The 20,855-nt window shown below is 40.9% G+C and overlaps 1 protein-coding gene across 1 annotated transcript; it reads right to left on the bottom strand.

The window, feature by feature from the left end:
• Positions 1 to 16,066: 16,066 nt before the first annotated feature.
• Positions 16,067 to 20,639, bottom strand: KCTD12 (potassium channel tetramerization domain containing 12). Its single transcript, XM_079304260.1, has one exon. The coding sequence runs from the start codon at positions 20,488 to 20,490 to the stop codon at positions 19,492 to 19,494; it is 999 nt and encodes a 332-aa protein (XP_079160386.1). The 5' UTR covers positions 20,491 to 20,639; the 3' UTR covers positions 16,067 to 19,491.
• Positions 20,640 to 20,855: the final 216 nt, after the last annotated feature.

Raw genomic sequence — 20,855 nt, 5'->3', positions numbered from 1 at the left:
TCTCCCATCTGCATGCAAGACAGCACATTAAACTTTTCCTAATAAGTTCCCAAAGCTTTGTGTTAGTGTACACTACAAAAAAATAGGAACTAAAAAAAAAAAAGGAAGGCAGCTAATAAGTTAGCAGGGCTGGAGTACACGAGCAAAGAAAAACAAACCACTGTGCCCTGAGGCAGTTTCTGTAGTGAAAACGAAATGCTTGGCCTGAACTCAACTATACAGATTTAATGCCAAAAATGAAGTAACTCCTGGCTTTAAAGCCCCTGAGAGTCACTAGAAAGCTTCTCCAGACTTCAGATTACACTGTAATTTATTTTCCAGTGATTCTGTAGTGAGTAAATTGGTAACTGCCATTAAGGAAATAGAGTTGGTTTCCTGTTCCTGAAACAGATTACTCACAAGACCCTGGATCAGTCACAAGGCAGTACTGAAAAAGATAAAATTATTTTTTGAGTGTATACATATCAATATTGGAGTATTAAGCCAGAGGATAGTGATGGAACCAATTTTAAGGCTGCCAGTAGAGAGGTCATAAGTGAAGTATGATACCTATAACACAGGAAGGATGCGTGTAAGTTAGTGACATTTAAGACAAGAAATAAGTGTTTCCCAGTCCACAAAAAGAAGTTATTGAGCCTCTTGAATCACCTATGAAACAATTAATAGACCTAACTTCCTGAAAGTACTTACCAAAGAAAAAACAATAATGCAGAATGCAACAGGAACTTCTAGCCAAATACTGGTAAGTGCTGATAAGTAGAGTGTATGTTTTGTCATATTATACATAAGCTAGATATTTAATAAATGAAATCCTTGATCATTTGCATTTATTTAAATATTCTATATGAGTTTAAAGCATTTATCCCACACATTAAAATTAGTTATCTGATACAGAAATTATCTGATATGTGATAATCTGAACCAACCAATGTTTCTTCTGGTTTTTGGAATCTTGTGGTTGTACCTTATCCATCTTCTGGTTGTATCTTTATCCATCTCCAGCACCTTTTTGTAACAGGGTATATAAAGTAATTTTTAGGTGCTATTACTATGTTGTTTGTTTTACAAGCAGACAAAAAATAGACAAACTGTATCTATTCTAGGTATCTATTCCTATACTACACAGAAAGTATGAGTTTTAAATCTCTCCTCTTTCTGTCCTCCTTACAGTCTATACACTCAGGAGCCAAGGGAATGCTGCCCATGACAGTGGCTGTTTTACTGTACTGACAACAGAGGAAATTCAGGAAACCTGGTTTCCCCAGCTCAAAACAATTTTCTGGAGATAGAAGAGGAAATGAGGGGAAACTTCAAAAGGTCCATACTTAACACAAAAGCCATTGGTAATACTGAGAATAAAGTCCTTGTTCATGGATCCTACAGTTCTAGAAGCTGAGATGGTTGGACTTGCCAAGAGCAGAAACCATAATGATCTCTTAGATTAACTAAATCGAGGGTGGAAGTTTCCCTTCCAGGGTTTTATGACCAGCTGAAACAAACAGCTTCGTGCAGAAAAAGACAGACGCACACAAAGATGTCCTTTGTCACATCCTGGCTGGCTGTGAGAGCCCAGAGTTGGGGGCTGTGCAAAGGTGGCCCTTCTGGTGTCAGAAGGTCTTGTTAGAACCTGTAAACTCATAATTGTATTTGTACTGAGCACTTCCTACTTCTCATGTCCTTCCTTTTCTGGAGGGACAAATTGAACTTGTCTTTTGAAATCTCATTACCGCAAAAATTTCTCCTCCCTGCGTCAGCCAGACCTTACTGGCTGATGAAGAGAGAAAACAAGTTTTAATAAAAAGTAGGATTATTAAGTATGAAGTTGTTTACACAGAGACTGGTATGCCCAAGTTACAGCACACACTGAAAGTTGCCCAGCTGCTGCTCTGCCATCAAGCTCTGTATGTGGCAATAGCCCAGATTTTGGGGCTAGCAGGAGATCATATACAGTCTGGCAGATGATGACATGCATTGCAAGAAAAAGGAAGTGGTGGGGTGGCATAGATAAAACTGTAGCAGTGTTAATGCAACAGAGCAAGCAAAATAAACTGAAAAACACAATGCATCACAGTGTGTAGAAAGCTTAGTTTCACTCCAGCAGAAAGATATTGTGGTTAATTCATGCAATCATTTTGCTATCACTTGTGTGCCTGCTCCGGATAACAGAAAGGCTCAAAGTACTTTTTTACATCTCTGACAGAAGATACTGAATATTAATAAGAGCAACAACAAGGGACCATTCAGGAAGCCATCTCGCTAGCTGGCATTCCCAAAATTCCCTCTTGCTATCTTAAGCAAAGACATCAGCTGTAGTGAAGATATTTATCTGACATGCTATGAGACAAATGCACAACTTGGAAGGAAAACACAGGGAAACTCAAGCTCAATTTTTTTCTGAGGAAAGGACTGCCATGCATAACTGATGGCATTTTTCTGCAACTAGCCTGTGTGCCTTAGTTTGCTGTCCATCATGTACATTGGGAATGAAATGTAAGGAGGCTGATAATGGGAACATGAAATCAAACAATATAAAACAATTTGATTCCTCAAAAGAATTATGTAGGAAATGTAATGTTTGTTTCCTTCAGGCTCTGTTGATTTTAGCTTATTATTTATAAGGCTAAAAGCTGCTTCCAGGAAGAAATGGAGATGAATACACTGTTAACAATCTAAGGATTATTCTCAGACTGACTCAAACCCAAAAAGGTCAAAGATGTGAGCAACAAACTCTGCTTTTCTAAGACAAGCTGAGAGCTAACTGTGCTGGGAAGAACTCACTGAAAGAGAGGAGAAATACATACACAGAAATACTCAGATTTTTTTTTCAAGGTAGATGTACAAAATAACTGTTTTCTATAGCAAAGTTAGGTCTATTTGTTTACCAAAAATAGTGAAGTCAGAAACAGACACAAAGAGCACATTTTATGTTAAGTGGATTCAAATATATGTATTATACATACTTCTAGTTAAACCCACAAATACTCATTTCCCAAAGAAATAAGACTATTATGCCTAAAGTATATACTGATTGTAGGCATTATCTTTTTCATCAGAAATCAATAGGACCTTACATTTGTACTTAACTTCCTGTGGCTTTACGATTTTCAATGGGAAATTTGACAACAAAAAACTGTTTATGATTTGGTGTTATGTTGGTATGTACTGCAAAAAAGTGGAAAGATCTGATCTGTGAGATTCTTCAGACTTTTATAAAACCCATACATCAAGAAAGATAATGTTCAAAATAGGAACCTATCTAATTAGCTATGTGCCAGTTAAAATAAATTACATACACAAAGAGTTACTGAAGCAAGAGTCTATTGGGTGATAGCAAAGGCAAGTAACACTATCTTGGCTCATCCTGTAACCACTAAAACTGTGGAGAGTAATATTTTTCAGAAGAATTCATATAGATAACTCCCACTCTAAGTGAAAGATTAATCTCCTCAATAAATCATCCTGAAGTTAATTATCCCCAACTGACTTAAAAGATCCATGCTGAAGCAGCAGTTTTTAATTGCATTTTAAGTGATTCATTCCTTTATACAGTCATTACATGTATGTATGATCAGTTCCTTAGATGGTCAAAATGTTAAGTAGTGAAGGCTTTTGAGTTCATTAGAAGGCCTATACAAGGTGGGCACTTCTCAGTTTGCCCACATCACTGTATTGCCTGAAACCAGGCTTCAGCAAGGATCTTCTGCAGTCAACAGTTCATGATCTGCTATGGTAACTGAATTTTGCAGCATTCTGTATTTATTTGCTACTGTAGAACAATTTCAGAGCAGAGACAGTTTCAGATTTCAAAGTGGTTTTTTTCCCCAGGAAATTACTTTTCAGGGTGAATACAAAAATTTTATTCTTTCAATTAATAGTTATGACTGAATATTCTGAGCTTGTCTGCATTTCAGATCTTTTTATAATATAATGCAATCTCTCTTAACAGGGAAATCTCTTCCTGTTTTTGACAGTCAAAACAGAACTTGCAATCAGTAGACTGAGTCACCTTTTTAGTTTATTGTTGGAAGTAGGGGTCAAAGCTGGAGATTGAAAGGGTTAGAAACTGTCTTTTGGACAAGCCTAAATATTGCTCCATTTGAAAATGGTATGAAAAACAACTTGCAATGCTTGAACCTAGGGTTTAAATTGCAAATACTTTTGAAGAACTGTCTAGTCCTACGCACTTCCCTAGATACCTGCTATATGGGTACCCTGAGAGAGAACAGTAAAAAGACTTTTGGTCTGATCCAGTTCAGCTCCTCACTTCCAGATCACAAACTGCAGGAGTTCGTATAAAGGAATCAATGTAACTACACTTGTGAGATCTACAAGCAACAAAGAGAACATGAGAAACCACACTGAAGATGAAAATAGCATAAGACTGACCAGAGGCAGGAAATGGCAAGGAATTACCAACTAGACAGGGTGCCTTATCCTGGGAAAGTGAAGACCTAGGGGAACAATATGACAGAAGGCTAAAAAACAGCCATGTCAGGAAGAAGGTGAATGAGAAATTATTCTTTTTCTGTAAAAGAGCTAGTGGTTGTCAAATAAAATCATGTGGCAGGTTGAAAGCAAAAAGGGGAATTAAGCCCTTTAACATGATATCTCTAAAGTCTTAGAATTCTCTGTTGCTAGATGCTGAAGTTTGCATAGGTTCACAGGTGTTTGAAAAATAACCACATAAAGTCATGAACAAGAAATCCCCCAAGCATTATAAGATGTAAGGACAAAGCTACTGGTTTAGAATCTGAGAACAGGAGTAGGAAATATCATTACATGTTTGCTGTATATCTGTGTGCCTCTGCAGGTTTCCCCTACTTCTCCCCTTCTTCCCTAAACTTCCTTATTGCTCACTTGGAGAAAGACAATACTGGCCTAAATGAATCTGTTACCTGACCTGGCACACTCATTTCTAGAAGCCCCTTGTTCAACTCACAATTCTCTTAATTTGTTTTTCGCCTGAACTACACAAGCTATTGAACAGTTGAGTACTTAAAATTTCAGAAGGCAAAAAGAGTAGAATGCCCTTCCCTGTCACAACACATTTGGAACTTTCTCCTCAGACGTTGGGTTTCAGGTCTAAGAATCCAAAGAATTGTAAAGATATGGACAGATGAAAAATTGAAAGATGCCAGTGGCATCTTTAATATTTAAATAAAACAAATCCACACAAAAGTCCCAATGTCCTTGACTTAAGGCTAGGATGTTCATGAAGACTCTGTGGTACCTCTCAGCCCTATAGCTCCTAATTAGGACCTTGGCAGCTTTGCCTGCTTCTACCCCAGCCTAGGTTCCGTCTCTTCAGGGATCATACTTCACTTTGCCAAGCCCTGCAGTATGGTTGGCAAATGCTGCTTTGGGGTACAAGGCTCTGGAATGCATTGCACTCAGCATCTGCAAGGTCCCAGGGACTCTGCTGGAAATGCTGGCTTCACTAACACTGTCAGGAGTGAAGGGGGAGACAATTAGGGTAACCCTAGGCTCCCAAAAAGACTGTGGGGTAGTGATGTTACTGACAACTAAAGGAGAGAAAAGAGAGTGGAAATGCCACAGAAAGTCAAGCTCTTTGTCCACCTATACAACAGAACGGTTCTGCTGTTAAAAAGTCAGAATAAATTCTGATTTTCAATGCTCCCATAAATGTTCACATACTGTAAAGGTTTACAAAGAAATAATTGTCTCAGTGTTCTTCCTGGTTACGCACGCACATCTTATAATGAAAAAAATATATTACAATGTCTTTGTTGTACTATATTGTTCTATACCTGAGAATTAGGTTGTGTTTCATTTTAAGTATTTCCAAAAAAATACAGATAATTACAGCTCTTACTAACTGCACTGAGGCAAAAGTGAATTCTCAGGTGGGCTTTTAAGCCTCATCTCAGATGTTTGCTGTAGAAACAAATATTAAAAGCACACTAGTATTTTTTGCCAATGCTTTCCTGAATAAATTCTATTAAAAATATAGATTCTTTTGGTCTTTCATGCAGAAAGCACAATGAAAACAATTTTAATCTTAAAATTACTCATTGAGATGCCAAAGATTAAATTAGAGATCTCAACTAACAATCCTTTTCTCATTTACTTGCAGTTGGTCATACCCATCTTCAGACAACACATGTGAAGTAGGCCATCTCTACTATTTCCATTACTGTGTTATGACACAATTTGGCAGATTTTTAGCTCAGTTGCAAAAATCAATGGTGGGCCATACACATTCACAATGATATGTGATCCCCAGCAACTGTAGGGTAGTAATATATTTTTAAAAAGGGTTATTTTCTTAAATAAATGAAGAAAAACTGCATGCATTATGGAAATGAGAATTTAGTGCAGTATTTGACTGACAAAGGACAGGTCCAGCTCCTTTTCAGCTACTTCACAAAGATATTCTACCATATGAAACAATATCTAAAGTAGACATTTTTGAGCTGAAGAAAGAGCAAATGAAACAGAAAAGAGAACTGAAGTCTGCAGCAAAATATTGTTCCTAAGGGAATTTTTTTTTTGCCATCTGCATAAACACTTGAATAATTGCTCATCAGTTCTTCAAACTGGAAATTTGCAAAAAGTTGTTGAGCTTTCAGTAGTTTAAAGAGCTAAAGCTCTTCAGGGTCTCAATTACATCCTTGGAGGAGCTATAAAAAATGAAAACATGCAGATTGCTCCAATCTAAGAGAACACCTTCATTTACTACTTATTTGTCAAATTGAACAAACTACCAGTGATAGCCATTGCAAAGTTTTAGATAAATAAAATATGCTTAAAAGTGGGAAAAAATTTGTACTATCAGGTAGCTGCAGCTTTGCTGGGTGAGCTAATTATTCATGCAGAGACATTTTCTACATCTGTCACTTCAGACAGTAATGGCTTCTAATTCTAGAAAGCCATTTGCCTAGAGCAGTAGTTGCTATTGCTCTAACTTAGCAACAAACCCAGTGCAACCTCCACTCCTTCAGCTGAACAAAGACACTTGGCTCTCACCAAGTGTCTCTGTCATGGGCACATTTTTATATTTATATTCACATGTAGAGCACTGAATTGTGGAATGATTGGCTCAGAACACTGCTAGGTTAATATCAATCTACCTTCCCTGTCCTGGTAGCAACACTTTCAACAGAAACAGGCCAGACCTGACACTGCTATACAAGTATGCCTGGTTTACAGGTATGTTCAGTCCATGCCCAGTTTTGCAGCTCCAGCATAATTCTGTGTTATTCATTCTTATACCCTTCATGCCTTAACACTTCAGCAGCTTATACTGCATATTCAAGGAAGTCTTTGCAATCTACTTTTCACAAAAGCACCTTTTTTTAAGCTCAGGCCTAACTTCCAATATACCCAGAGTGGACTTTAAACCTAGGCTTCAGAATACACGTCTGCACACATTTCCTACATGGATGTGATTGCAAGCTGGAGTTGGAGTTCAGCAAAAAGGATAAGGCGCTGTTCTGTGGAAACTTTCTCTGGACTCTGTCATCCAAGTTCATCCTTTTTGCTCCTGCTCCATACCAAAAGAGAGCCTTTTGAAGACTGGGGTGACTTTTGCTTTCTTCCAGTCCTCAGGCACCTTTCCTGATTACCATAATCTTCCAAAGATGATGATGAGTGACTTTGCTATGGTATCCACCAGCTCTTTCAGCACTCAGGAATGCATCCTGTTGGGGCTCATGGACTTGTGGATGTCCAGTTTCCCTGGGTGCTCTCCAAACCAAATCTCCTTGGCCAGAGGAAAGTCCTTCAACACTGCTTTACCCTGGTCTCCAGGGTCAGAGGTTCCTGAGGGCTGGTCTAGCCAGAGAAGATGGATGCAAAGACTGAGCTCAGTTACTCTGCTTTCTCTGCATCCTCTGTTATCAGGGTCTCCTTTCCATTTAGTAACAGAACCACAATGATGTCAATGATGTATTTGAAAAAGCCCTTCTTGTTATCCTTGACATTCTTGCCTGGATTTAATTCCAGATGGACTTGGCCTTTCTTGTTTCATGCCTACTTAACCTGACAACCTCTCTGTATTTATCCAAGGGGCCTGACCCTGCTTCCATCTCCTGTTTATTTCCTGCTAACACTTGAGTAATGACTGGAGTTCCCTGTTCATCCATGCAGGTCTCTTGCCCCCTTTGCCCAATTTCTTGTTCATCAGGATGCATTCTTCTTGAGCCTGCAAGAAGTGATCTCTGGAAATCAACACTCTCTGCAGGGCCCATTCCTATGGGATTGTTCCACGAAGATCCCTGAAGAGGCTAAAGTCAGCTCTCCTGAAGTCCATGGTGGCAATCTTACTTGCTGCCCTGCATCCTCCTCACCCAGTACTGAGCTCCACAGTCTCATGGTCACAACAGCTAAGGCTGCTCCCAACCTTAACATCACCATCAAAGGCCTTCCCTGTTGGTTAATGAGGTTAAGCAGAACAACATTGCTCGTGGGATCCTCCACTACCTGGCACAAGAAGTTATCAGTGCTTTCCAGGAACATCTGGACTCTCTGTGCCTCTCTGGACTGTGTAGCTTCTCCAGCAGATGCCAGGGTAGATAAATGCCCCACAAGGACCAGTGCCTGTGACTTTGAGGCTGCTTCCAGCCCCATCCCCTTCCTCCTCCTGCTCCAGTGGCCTGTAGCAAACACCCACAATAGTGTCACCCTTTCTAGTCTGCCCTTCTATCCCAACCTACAAGCTCTTTTTATATAAAAATGAAAAGTACTGTGTAGCTTTTTTCTGCATACAAAAACCAGAAGAACATTCAAAATGCATTTTTTCTCATGACCCTTCCTTAGAGAAGGCAAATCAGCAAAGCATATTGCCATTTCATAGTACATTTACAGCATACAATTCCTTATTAAACTCACACAGGGCTTTGCCACATACTTAAAAATGGGTTTGTGATACAGTACTCTGAGAGGCTCTGTGGGCTTTACTGAGATCCTCATTATTTTCTTATTCTGAAATTATTGTCCTGTGTTTGAGAGATGTCTGTGGGATACATACTTCATCTTGAGAAAAACACGCAGTATTAAGCAACTGCTGTTCCAGAAGAGAGATGCCCTGACCATAGTTTCCTGCTTGATTGAAACCAGTTTTTTTCAGAACTACCTCTTCTGTATTCTCTGTAAAGGGAACGACTTGCTGAGTTCAGACAGTGACTTTTTTATTTCCCTTTGCTGCTATCAAAATTAAGACTAAAAGTAATTTCACATTGTCTAAGGATGCTAATCTAAAGAAATATTTCTTCCTCTAATTCCTTGTAATTTAATGTTGCAAATGAAAAAGTGGAAACTACTTAAGACAACATCAAGGGGCAAATGAAGAGCATGACTCTGTAGAGAGGAAATTATAGCCAAGATCTTCTCTTGAAGAGTAACCTGATGAACACAAAGTAAGAGAAAAGCTACTACAACCTATTTCTTTTAATTTTAAGTGTTTGTTATGTATCCAGACAGTATCAGCCTTCACACACCATGAATTTGTGGGGTGGGTAGGCAGAGTGCAGCCTCTAGGAAAGGAGAGGCTGTCAGCAACAGCACTCTTACTCAGCCACAAGCCTTTACCACAGTTGAATTCCATGATATCCATCTGATTTCCATAGCAGTCCATACATACTGGAAGCAGAAAAAAGCAAATACCAACTCTAGCAAGTGCAAGTCCAAGTAAGAACAAAGGAATGGCCTGTGTGCCAAGTATGTAATACTTCAAAATGTGTGCCAGTAATGTTCTTAGGTAATTTGGTAAATGGAGTTTAGGAATAACAGTATTTAATGAAGAAACTTCTAAATGTGTTGAAAGTGTGCTAGGAAAATCTTAGAAAATACTCCTCTGGTATCCACCTAGGTATTCTTTGTACATATACCACAATAGACAGCAAGAGATTAAACAGTCAAAACAAAGTAACATGATGATATAAATTCACACTAACTGTATATTAAGACACCTTTAAAAATACTCTATTTCTAAATCCTAGGTTACAGGTTCAGCAAATAACTGCAAATATAAAGTCCAGAAAGTGAAAAAGAGAATACTGTTTTTTGGCTAAGTTCTCATTAACATCCTGTGGTGACAGCACATTTTGTTGAGATCAACAGGAGTTACAGCCATCCAGTATATCCTGGGACAGGATCCAGATAGTTGCTATTAAAAGGTCATAGATATAAAGCCTGAAATGGAAAGAGAAGGCTATAACAATCTGCATAAATCAAAGCTATAAATCCCAAATACTGTACTAACTGCATTGTATAAATGTAATAAGGTAAGAAAAAAAACCACAAAGAAAGTAGTAGTCAGCATGATTACAAATGAAATTATTTAATTTTATTTGGAACAATGTGAAAATTTGTACAGATTCTTTACTAGATGGAATTTGTAGGCTTGTTAGCTCAGGAAATGTATAAACATTTTGCTCATCAGGTCTCTTAGGAATAATTATCAATTTCCCTTCCAAAGTTAATTAACAAAAAAAAAAAAGAGCAACAAGTATTCTTTTCAGTCAGGTCTGGCTAATTTAGATCTGGTATGTTTACAAGCCTGTGCAATTACTAATGCTACCTTCTCTAAAATCTCAGATCCTTGGGGAAGCCAAAGGATTGGAAAAGGACATGGACTGTTTGGACCATGGTTAAAAGAAAATTGGGTAATTTAAGAACTTTAGGCCTGCCAACCTGACAATCAATGCTTAGGCATCCATTCATGTGGTTGAAAACTACCTATGCAATGTAATAACCAGTGAAAATGATACTGAACATTCTTGTCACAGGGATGTCAATCAATGCTGGTGTGTAGAAAAGAGATCCACTTTTACTAGGCTTTGTTCCTTCATTGTTAGATGTTAAACTGTGGCATAATGTTTAATAAGAAAACATCTTAGGTACTCCCATGCATTTCAACTGATAATTGGGACAGAATTCTGGGGACAGAATTCAGGTGCTCCCAGTCATTGTTTACTGAACATAAATTCCAGTGGCACTTAAACCCCTGGGCCTGTTAATACAAACTTTAAAAAGAAACTAATGGAAAAAACCAGAAGATATGACAATGTTACTTTTCTTTGGTGAATTCCCTTATTGGAAGAAGAAGTATCTGAAATCAGAAGTTCAAAACACATTGATAAATTGAAGAGGATTTAGAGAAGAGACAGGAGATGACTAAAGGAGTAAAAAACATGCCTTACTGACAGACCACAGAAGCTCATTCTGTTTAGATATTCTTCTCCTGACACTAAGACCTTCATTATGCTGTGAGCCCGCTCTGGGAGCTGATCCAGCTGAAAGTAGGTCTGTCTTTTCCTGTTTGCTCATTTTAAGGTTTCCATCAACACCAGATCCCTTAACTGGTCCACTCCATGGACACATCAGCAGTGCCAACACAAGACTGGTTGCAGGGACAAGTGGCAAGGAAGTGAAGAAAATGACAGGACAGTTCATCCCCAGGTCTTGATCAATGGAGCTACTTCTGCACACCCCCTCCTGCAGAACACTCACTGCAGCCTCATGGTGTCGATGAAGACAGTGCAGACCCTTCTGGGTGAAAGCCAAAGCTGGTGGCATTCACAGCTTAACAGTTAACCAGGCACTGTGATGCCTCCTTTTCCACAAGCAGTATCATCCATGAAGTTAGATGACAGCCCAAGAAATTTCACTGCCTGATTTGAAGACTCCATTAGGGGAAGCACTACAGTGTGTGCTATGCTGAACCGCAGACCATATGATCTGGACATTTCATTTCTTAGAGATGTTGGAAAACATCCAATCTGATAATTGTCAAGCTGAAACTTCTCTTCTAGAAAAATAAACACTGGTGCATTTGTATACATATACTCTTTATCTAACATTTTCTAAAGAAATCGGACTGGTTGGCCCAGTCACCTGCAGGTGAGTTGTCTTCTGCTTTTTGCATGATATAAATGAGTCCAAGAGGATAAACATGCTAATGCTCCAGCAAAAGGGATAAAGCTATCATTCTCACCTTAAACAGAAAAGGTGCCTTTACACAGTGTTAATATAGTTTATAGTGCACTTTTCATGGTTTATTTAGACCAGAAATTTTTAAAGAACTGTAAAACTCTTTTAAGTGAGTTGTCCTTATTGTCCCTTGAGTGCCATGGCAGATAAGTAATTAGACAGACTACTGTAAACAGCTGAATCCTTTCCATATTCCGACCATACCTTGAGCCAGCAGATGTAGTGCACACTGTGAAAGCAAACCCTGGTAAATAAGTGGGTCAGAAGTCAGTGGAGAAGAAGTGCCAATTCCTGGCTGCTGGGCTGCACAGAGCGTACCAGAATACAAATGCTGCCCCTTTATTCAGACAAGGCACCACAGCAGGACTGTGCTGGCTCAGGGACCACTGTGCTACCTTGGTCATGGCCAGGAAGGAGCAAGGCACAGCTCTGGTCAGGGCCAGGGGGAATCCTGGGACTCTGCTACCCACCTGTAAAAGTGGCAACTGTACTGCTTAATTAGTGGCTTGTCTTCATTTTTTTCTGTTTTCACTTAGAGTTAGGATTAAAAACATGAAGGAGGCAAATTTTTTCTTGTTTGGGCTTGGTTGTTGATTAAATCTTATTTAAAGCATAGAGAGTTCTGTAACACTTCTAGCTAAAAGTGACTCAAATGGAGGCCTCAGTCTAGTTATTTATAAGGTCTTTTAAACAGTCTAATAAAGAATGAATGCTTATGTTATTTATATTTTTGACTTAATAACCGAAACTTATGTGACCCACAGTGCAGTACTATCCAACCAGAAACTATTACCTGAAATCATGAAGAAGGAAGAAGATAGAAAAAGACAACACCTAAAATCTTCCATCTTGTCCTATACTTATTATTATATTCTAAAACCTTCAAACTAAAAACCCTTTACTATATGAAACACACTTTTATTTTAACTACACACTTGTGACTTTAATTCCATCATTAAAATTTGGAAGCCTTCTCCAAGGCCTCAAATAAAAACAGTGTTCTCCTGGGGTCAGTGTCAGAAAGCTCAAAAATCTCAGGTTTTTTGGTTGCAACACCCACCTAGCTTGGTTCTGACTGCTCAAGGGACCACAGCAGGAAGGGATTGCTATGGAACAACTGAGAATCACTGCAGGACCTCCTGGTGCTTGCAGCTTTCAGAAATATTCATGGCTTGAGCTGTCAGCCATAGGAAGAAGTGGAAGTGAATTTTACAAGGTGGGAAAAATTATGAGTGTTTGTACAAGACTACAAATTTGGAAAGTGCATCATAAAAGGTCATTCTTGGTACAGTCTCTGCCCTTTTAAAGGGAAAAACTTTTAACTTCAGGCTTCTAATAATCACAAGCTTTGCTGTAATATGAGGATAAAGATTGTCACTAAGCTATTTGGAAAATATGAGTCAAAACCAAACTACATCCAAACCTATGGAAGTCTACATAGTTGTGAATATATGCTTTTCTAAAGGACTACTTATTAAGGGTGGTAGTGATCTTAAAGTTCAGCCAAGACCAGAAAAACAGACAAAATTGAGATGGCAACACTGTAGTTACTTCAATTATCTCTGAAATAAAAAACATAGGTTGTTCTCATCACACAGGCACTGCATTCCCTCCTCAAGAATGTGGGAGAGTACTTGAAGACTTTTCCTTTTTGTTTTTTTTTTTTTTTTTTATAACAGCCTGCTTATTAATAAATTAACCAAGGCTCTGTTCTTACCTCAAAACTACAAGTTAAAAACATAGATCACATGGTCATTATCAATGGACCTGTTTTTGTCATCACAATCTACATATTCTGGTCTCAACTTCTTTGGCTGAACGCCAGTGACTCTACACTTACTTCTAGGCTGAGAAAATTATTAAATTGGAAAAGCCCAGTCAGAGGCTACATGGAGCTAAGCAGTTTAATCCTAGTGATTCCATGATTCTATGACTCCTATATGCTCCCATGTGAACTTCCCTACCTTTTGCATTATGTTGAAACAAAAAGGATGATGTTAACTCAAAGCAAGGTGTGCCACTAACATTGTCACTTCCCAGCTGCTAAATACTGAGTTTCTTTGAAAGAGAAAAACAAATACTTTCTTTCATCTAGATGATACAAAATAAAACCTAGAATAAGAAAATATCATCAAGGACTTTAGCTTTCCAGGGCGAGTTGGCTTTGCAAGATGGGTGTAGTGTGTAAGTGTATTACTTGAATTATACAGAAAAATATATTTGATTGCTTACTATTGAGACCAAGAATTTTTCCCAAACTGCTTGAAGCTGCTCACACTTTGTGCAAGGCTATTTCCTAGCCTTTATATCCTCACAAGGAAAATAGAGCTGCTTCAAATCTCTCTCTGACTCACAGTTGCCAACAACTTTGACAGAAGAATCAAATGCTCCATAGTGTGTGCTAAAAAACTTGTAGAACAAGAAACATGTAGCAAGTTTAATTTTATTCCAGTTTGAGCACAGTGGAGAGTAGAATGGGGAAGAAATGTGATAATTTGACTAGCTATGGTTTTGACTGTCACAGTGGTTGTGCTGCATATTTCCAACACTGTTTGCAATGGTGGCATTACTACCTCAGCAGTCAAACATATGAGTTTTGTTTAGCAGCAGGGGAAAAACACATGCAGCTCATTTTAATGAAAAACAAAATTAGCATTCGGTTTCATAAAACTAAGTACTTTCCAAATAAATATCACATTAGCTCTAATATTTCATCGAAAACTATACTGAAGATTTCCTACAATAAAATGAAAAACAAAAAAAAACAAACAAAAAAACCCAAAAAACACCAACAGCAAAAAAAACCAAACCAAACAAAACAAAAATAAAATCTTGCCCTAAGACAAATCAATTCTTCAGAAAATATTTTCCATCAAACTTTGATTCACCCTTGGAAATGCTGCAGAAATTAAGAGTTTTTAAGTATTTTTAAGACATTCTGGCATACCCATTAGTTTGACTGACTGGCCAGAGAGCTGCAAAAGTAAGAGTGACTGCAGCCTTCTCGCTCTATAGGTATTTAGTACACTCAGACTATATTGAAAGTGCCAGGTATAAACCACAGTATTCTGTTAGCCTTGTTTCCTGCTGAAATAAGGCTCATGGCACTCGCATTGTCCATTTGGGTAGATGTCTATACCCCTTAACTTCTGAGCTGATGGGTAATTTAAACATAATCAAAAGAACTGGAAAACCTCACAGCTGTTATGTTCTTACAAATTCTATGAATATTGATGGCTGAGTAAAGGAAAGGAAGAAGAAAATACATAGCTCACAGAGGGACAAAGCCAAAATTCAGCCATAACCTTCAACCTAGCAGAAGGTGGCTCTCTCAAAGCATGTGCCTCCTTTTTCAAGTAGAAATTTAATAAAACCAGCAGGGATGAGCAGAAGGGGTAGTAAAAAGAAAATGAGACCTAAGCCTTCAGAAGGCAGTCTTAAAGTCTTGTTGCTCATAGAATGACTTCCTTTCTTGTATTACTGCCTGATAACAAAGCACTCAAATACTATCAAGTTGTCAATTAAGCAGCTGATTAAACTTCCTACAGCTGGTTCCCTTGTAGTATATCCATGATACCCAAGAATGAACTACTAAATGTACAGGCACTTCACATGTGGATTATACTAACAAGTCACTACTAATTTTGCTAGAAGCTGATCACAGGTTTCGAAGAGTTTTCTAGGTATCACAGGGTAGCTAATAAAAATTTTTGGATGCAATTCTCTCAGATCATGTATAACTTTGGGTATTAATGTTTCTTTCATTGAATGAGCACTGTATCTCACATTATTATTATTCTTATAAAATCAACATTTGACTCCAACAATTGCTCAGTGCTATTCAAATTAAACTGTACAATCACTATTTCTTCCAGTACTACAAAAATTCTCTACAATGCTTAAAAGGAAATTATGCAGTCTGAGTATTATACATTTCTGTTTATCTTGCCACAGGTGCTACTAGAGGTCTCTGTATACATAATTTTCTTTGTGTTTCTGCTTTACACATTAGTTTGGAGTCGTTGCTGAAGTTACAAATATGATACTGTGGGAGAGCAAAGCTAACAACATCTGCACAGAGAATTAAAAGGACAGCATAAACCACACAACCGAGTTAATATTTAAAGAACAAAAATTTAATTTGGTATGCAACTTTTTCCTAGGAGGATCTTTATTTTCAATGCTATACATGTGAAAATAAGAATGAGTAAGTGGCTCATTATCTACATGTATAAAAATATAAACATCCTATCAAACATACGCAAAATCACCCTTCATGATATGCATCACTGAAAAGACCTATGCCTTAATTTCTAATTAAAAGAAAGACTGCCCTTGTGGGTTTTTTTAATAGCACTTGTAAATGCTACTGCATTCATCCATAAGTACATGAAGTGTGAACAGCAACAGCTACAAAATGTATACAGGACTCCAGTATTGTGCCTTTTTATTTTTGTATGCTTTCATGTGAACAAGTCAGCAGTCATTGTGTTTATCCATTTTTTGAGCTCTCAATAGAACATATCAGCAAAACTCATTGACTTTGCCTTAAGCCTTTTTCCTTTTAAAAAGTTTACTGCCATTACTAAGTAATGGCTCAGAAAAATATCATCTTCTGTGGCAAAGCATCAAATTACTATTATATTTATGGCAGCATCATTTTAAGGCTGCTGACAATACTGATAATGAGTTATCAGTAAATTAAAGGCCCATTTCTTAACACTATTAACGCTTAAAGTTCTTAGCACAAAGACTAAAAAAAATCCTGTGTATATTACAACCATTTTTACATTAAAAATGAGAATTACTGGGTTGTCTGCCAGGAAAGGAATAGGCAACCATTAATCAAAAGACAGGCAATCTCTGTTTTAGAGATGCATTCAGCCACCTGGAAGATTCACATTCAAGCAAATATGTCATCAATTTCAGTTCTACAAGCTGATGATACTCATATTCAGTTTTTCCATAGAAACAGGTGTAAGAAACCAGTAAAACATGACCATGTTATGTACATAACATAATGTGAAAATGCTCAGCTAGATACATTATGAAATCCTGTAGCACTAAAATGATTAAAAAACTAAATGATTCGTGTAAAATGTTTATATACTGTATATATATGTACACTAAATCACAAGGTCAATTTAAAACTGCCCCTATTCATAGCTCCTATGATGGATTCAGTAAGCTACCAGATTCTTAAAAAAAGAACGCTATCTAGAGCAAATTTGAACACTTTACTGAAAACTGATTTTATACAAAATCTTAAAAAACGTACTTCAGAGTTACTTAACAGAAACTAGAAAAAGACAGTCGTTACTCTTGAGAAGGGCACTGTAAAGACCTAGTATCTGTGATCTTTCACTTGTGGTGAAAGTTAAGCACAAAGAAGTCATCTCAGAGTAAGGCATAGGACAAACAGACTTTATTCCATCCTCAGGTGTATTGGCCTCTCACTGTATCTTATTGCTCATCTAATTTGGCAGGTTTGCATTTCTATCCTTTTAAAAACACTCTGTAACACACCCATCTACAAACGGACAGTAACCAGTGCTTTTATATGCACATCTTCAATTTAATCACGTCGATAAACAATCTTGCTAACATTAAAAAAAAGAAGCTATGATAATGTAAATTATTTTCAGTTTCATGTAGTTGTGCATGCACTTAATGCAAGACTAAGTGAACAGAGACTGAGCACTAAAACTCGATAGAAATGTAGCTATAGCTGTTTCCAAAGGAATTAGGGTTTTTTTTAAAAAACCCTACTGTGAAATTCTTTGGTTAGAACACAGGTGCTAGCAGTATTTCTAAATTTGGAGTTAGAACTAGAACTAGAATTATTGTTCAAGAGTTTTAAAAACATAACTCCAAGCCTTTAATATGTACTACTAAATTCTTCAACACTTCAGATACATATAGGATATTTTTCTGTGATGGTCTGAACAGGCTATACACATTCTTAAACCAAGTTTAGGTTTTTAAAGGGAAGTGCTTTTGTACTCCAGACTTTGAAAATTTATTAGAAAGAGCTGCTCAATCTCCCCTACCGTAAAACCTGCGGCTCAGATTATCTTCCAAAGCAGACTCTGACTGCCTCCTCTGGAAAAGACTGTTATTCAGCAGTAACAAAAACAGCTCAGAAGAGGTAATTTCCCCTGAAGAAAGTTGGCATCATTCTTGTTTTTCTAAGGACATGGCTCAATCTTTTCTAAGAAGCACTAGGTTCGTCTAGGAAGAGGTACAAAACTCTTAGCAGTGTCAGTGCCCAGATAATACTGCTATGAAAACTAAGGATATGATTCTTTAAAAAGTGATTTTTATCAACTGTTGGCTTCAGAATCTTACAGCACTAACATGACAAAAAGTAACAAGGGTGCCCTTGATTACATCTATAATGCATGTCTGCACTAATTCAATGTACATGATTTCAGCCTCCCAGGACCCAGGCCCTACCTTTCCTTAGAAAAGCCTGGCCTCACCTTGCTCCCATAATTTTGAGGGTGTTTAAGGAAATATGCATTGAGATTTCTGTCCATATTATAGACAGTAACTTCAAGAGAATTATAAGGACTTCAGACCACCCATGAAAGTCACAATTCACAAGCACTTTAATTTTTCAAAGTGTTGTTTTACCTCTCAAGGAAATAAACACATGTCTCTGAGGACACTTCATAGTTCAAATAGTTGGTTATCCAGCAAATCTGTCCTTTCAGCCTTACATGCTCGCTGTGCAGGCCCCGGTCCAGTTTAACAGCTTAGAGAGAGTTCAAAAACAGGGGAGCAAAGAGGGGAGATGGGAGGAACCAGTTGTGAATGCATGCCTCCTGCAAAATTACCTATCTCAACAGATAAAGTATGAGCCAGTGCAAACCCCTGGCAGTCGGGCTTCCTTTTTATGTGACAGTCCTTCACAGACAGGCATCACTTTGATGGGTGGAGAGGGAGGAGTTAAAAATGGACCATTTGGGGTCTGCCCACCAAGGCAAACTCCCTCGTAAGGGTACTGGGATGGGGAAAGATAGCCATTCACCATACCATCTTCAAGAGAAGCTGCTCAAAGCAACTTTAAAGTTTCTCAGCCCCTAAGTGGATGACTTTTAAAACGCCCCACCCTGACAGAGCTGTATTTCAGCTCTGTGTGGGGAGAGGGACAGACTGCATGCATGCTTTTGTGGGACCGGCATCTGTCTACTCCCAACATTTCTCTCCTTCCTTGCTACCAACACAGCTACTGGGAGATGTAGGAGGGAGGGTGAGGGTGGGAGCCAGGCTATGGTGGCTGATCAGGGACGTGGTGGCCAAGCAGGGACACGACAGCCGAGGCACAAGACAGTGACCTGCTGCCCCCGGGGCCGTCAGGAGGGGACGGGGGCTGCGCCGGGACTGGCCCGCCTTGTGCGTGGAGGCAGACACCTGGCTGAGAAAAGCACGGGGAGACGCAGCCCCGCTCCACATCCTCCTTCCTTCGGGATGCGACGGAGCCGCGGGTGCGAGGGTGGGCAGGGCCGGCTGTCTTGTCCCCACGCCGCGGGATGCTCAGTCCCGGCAGAAAACATACTCGGTGTAGCTGGTCCAGATCTTGTCGTCGGCAGGTCCGCCCTGCTCGGGGCCGAAGGCGCAGGTGCCGGTGGAGGAGCAGGCGGCCATGCGGAAGCCGGCCTCGGAGAGCCGGTCGAAGGCTTGCTCGAGGAAGTTGAACTTGAGGTAGTAGCGGGCGGTGTAGCGCTCGGGAGGGCGGTCGGGGTCGCGGCTCTCGTTCAGGGTCTCCCCGAAGACCTCTTTGGCCAGGGCCGTTTTGCCGCAGACAGTGATGCGGGCCACCCGGCGGAACTTGGCGTCAGCCTGCGCCTCCCGCCCGATGGTGTAGGAGCCGCGGTAGCCGATGGTGATGTAGCCCGAGCGCCGCCCGCCCGCCCCGTCCAACGACTGCGAGGGCGTGAGCAGCGGCCCGCCCGAGGGGCTGCGGCTGGCCGTGGGCGACGGGGCGGACGCCACGGCCCCGCCGCCTCCTTCCAGCGGCTCGGCCTCCAGGTAGCCCAGGAGCGGCGGCGGCGGCTCCTCGGCGCAGACGGAGCCGTCGCGGTGCAGGGCGGCGGGGCGGGCGGCGACCGCCCGGGTCTGCGCCAGGCGCCGCGCCAGGTCGGGCAGCTGGAAGTACTCAGCCTCCCGCTGCAGGCGGCTGCGCTCGGGGAAGTGCTCGGGCAGCACCAGCTGCAGGTCCCGCAAGTAGTCCAGGATGTAGCGGAAGAGGAAGCCGTCGCGGTCGAGGAAGAAGCGGCCCTTGCTGTCCCGGGGCAGTTCGCTGGGCTGCTGCTGCGAGAACATGCGCCAGAGCAGCGAGTCGCGCACCGAGACCACGGTGCAGCGCCGCGTCACGTACACCTGCCCGCCCACGTTCAGCTCCACGATCTCCGGGAAGGACGCCCAGCCGCCCGGCGCCGCCGCGGCCGCCGCGCTGCCCGGCGCTCCGCTCCCCGCCGCGGGCGACACGCCGCCCCCGTTGGGCAGCCCGCGGGCGCTGTCCGCCAGGGCCATACCGGAGCGAGCCCGCCGGAGCCCACGCCCTTCCTCCTCCTCTTCCTCGGGCCGCCTGGGCTACGGCGGGGCCGCCGCCCTCGGGGGAGCTTCCCGCCCCGTCTGGCACCGGAGCCGCGCTGCCGCCGCTGCGCTCCCCGCGGCCGCTCTCTGCCCGCCGCCGGACGAGCTCCTCCGTCGGGCTGCGACCACAGAGCCCCGGCGCCGGCGGCAGGGCCGTGTTTATGTAGCGCGGCCGCACCTCGCGGGAGGCGTGGGAGGCTGGCGGGAGGCAGAGCCGAGCGCACGGGGAGGAGAAGGGGACGGCCCTGCACTGACGCAGGGTCCCCTGGCGTCGTCCGTCCCCCGTTCCCCCCCACCCCGGT

The sequence above is a fragment of the Erithacus rubecula genome, assembly GCF_903797595.1.
Source record: "Erithacus rubecula genome assembly, chromosome: 1".
NCBI lineage: Eukaryota > Metazoa > Chordata > Aves > Passeriformes > Muscicapidae > Erithacus > Erithacus rubecula.
Note: the sequence above shows the minus strand (reverse complement) of the source record. Positions and strands in the feature narration are given on the sequence as shown.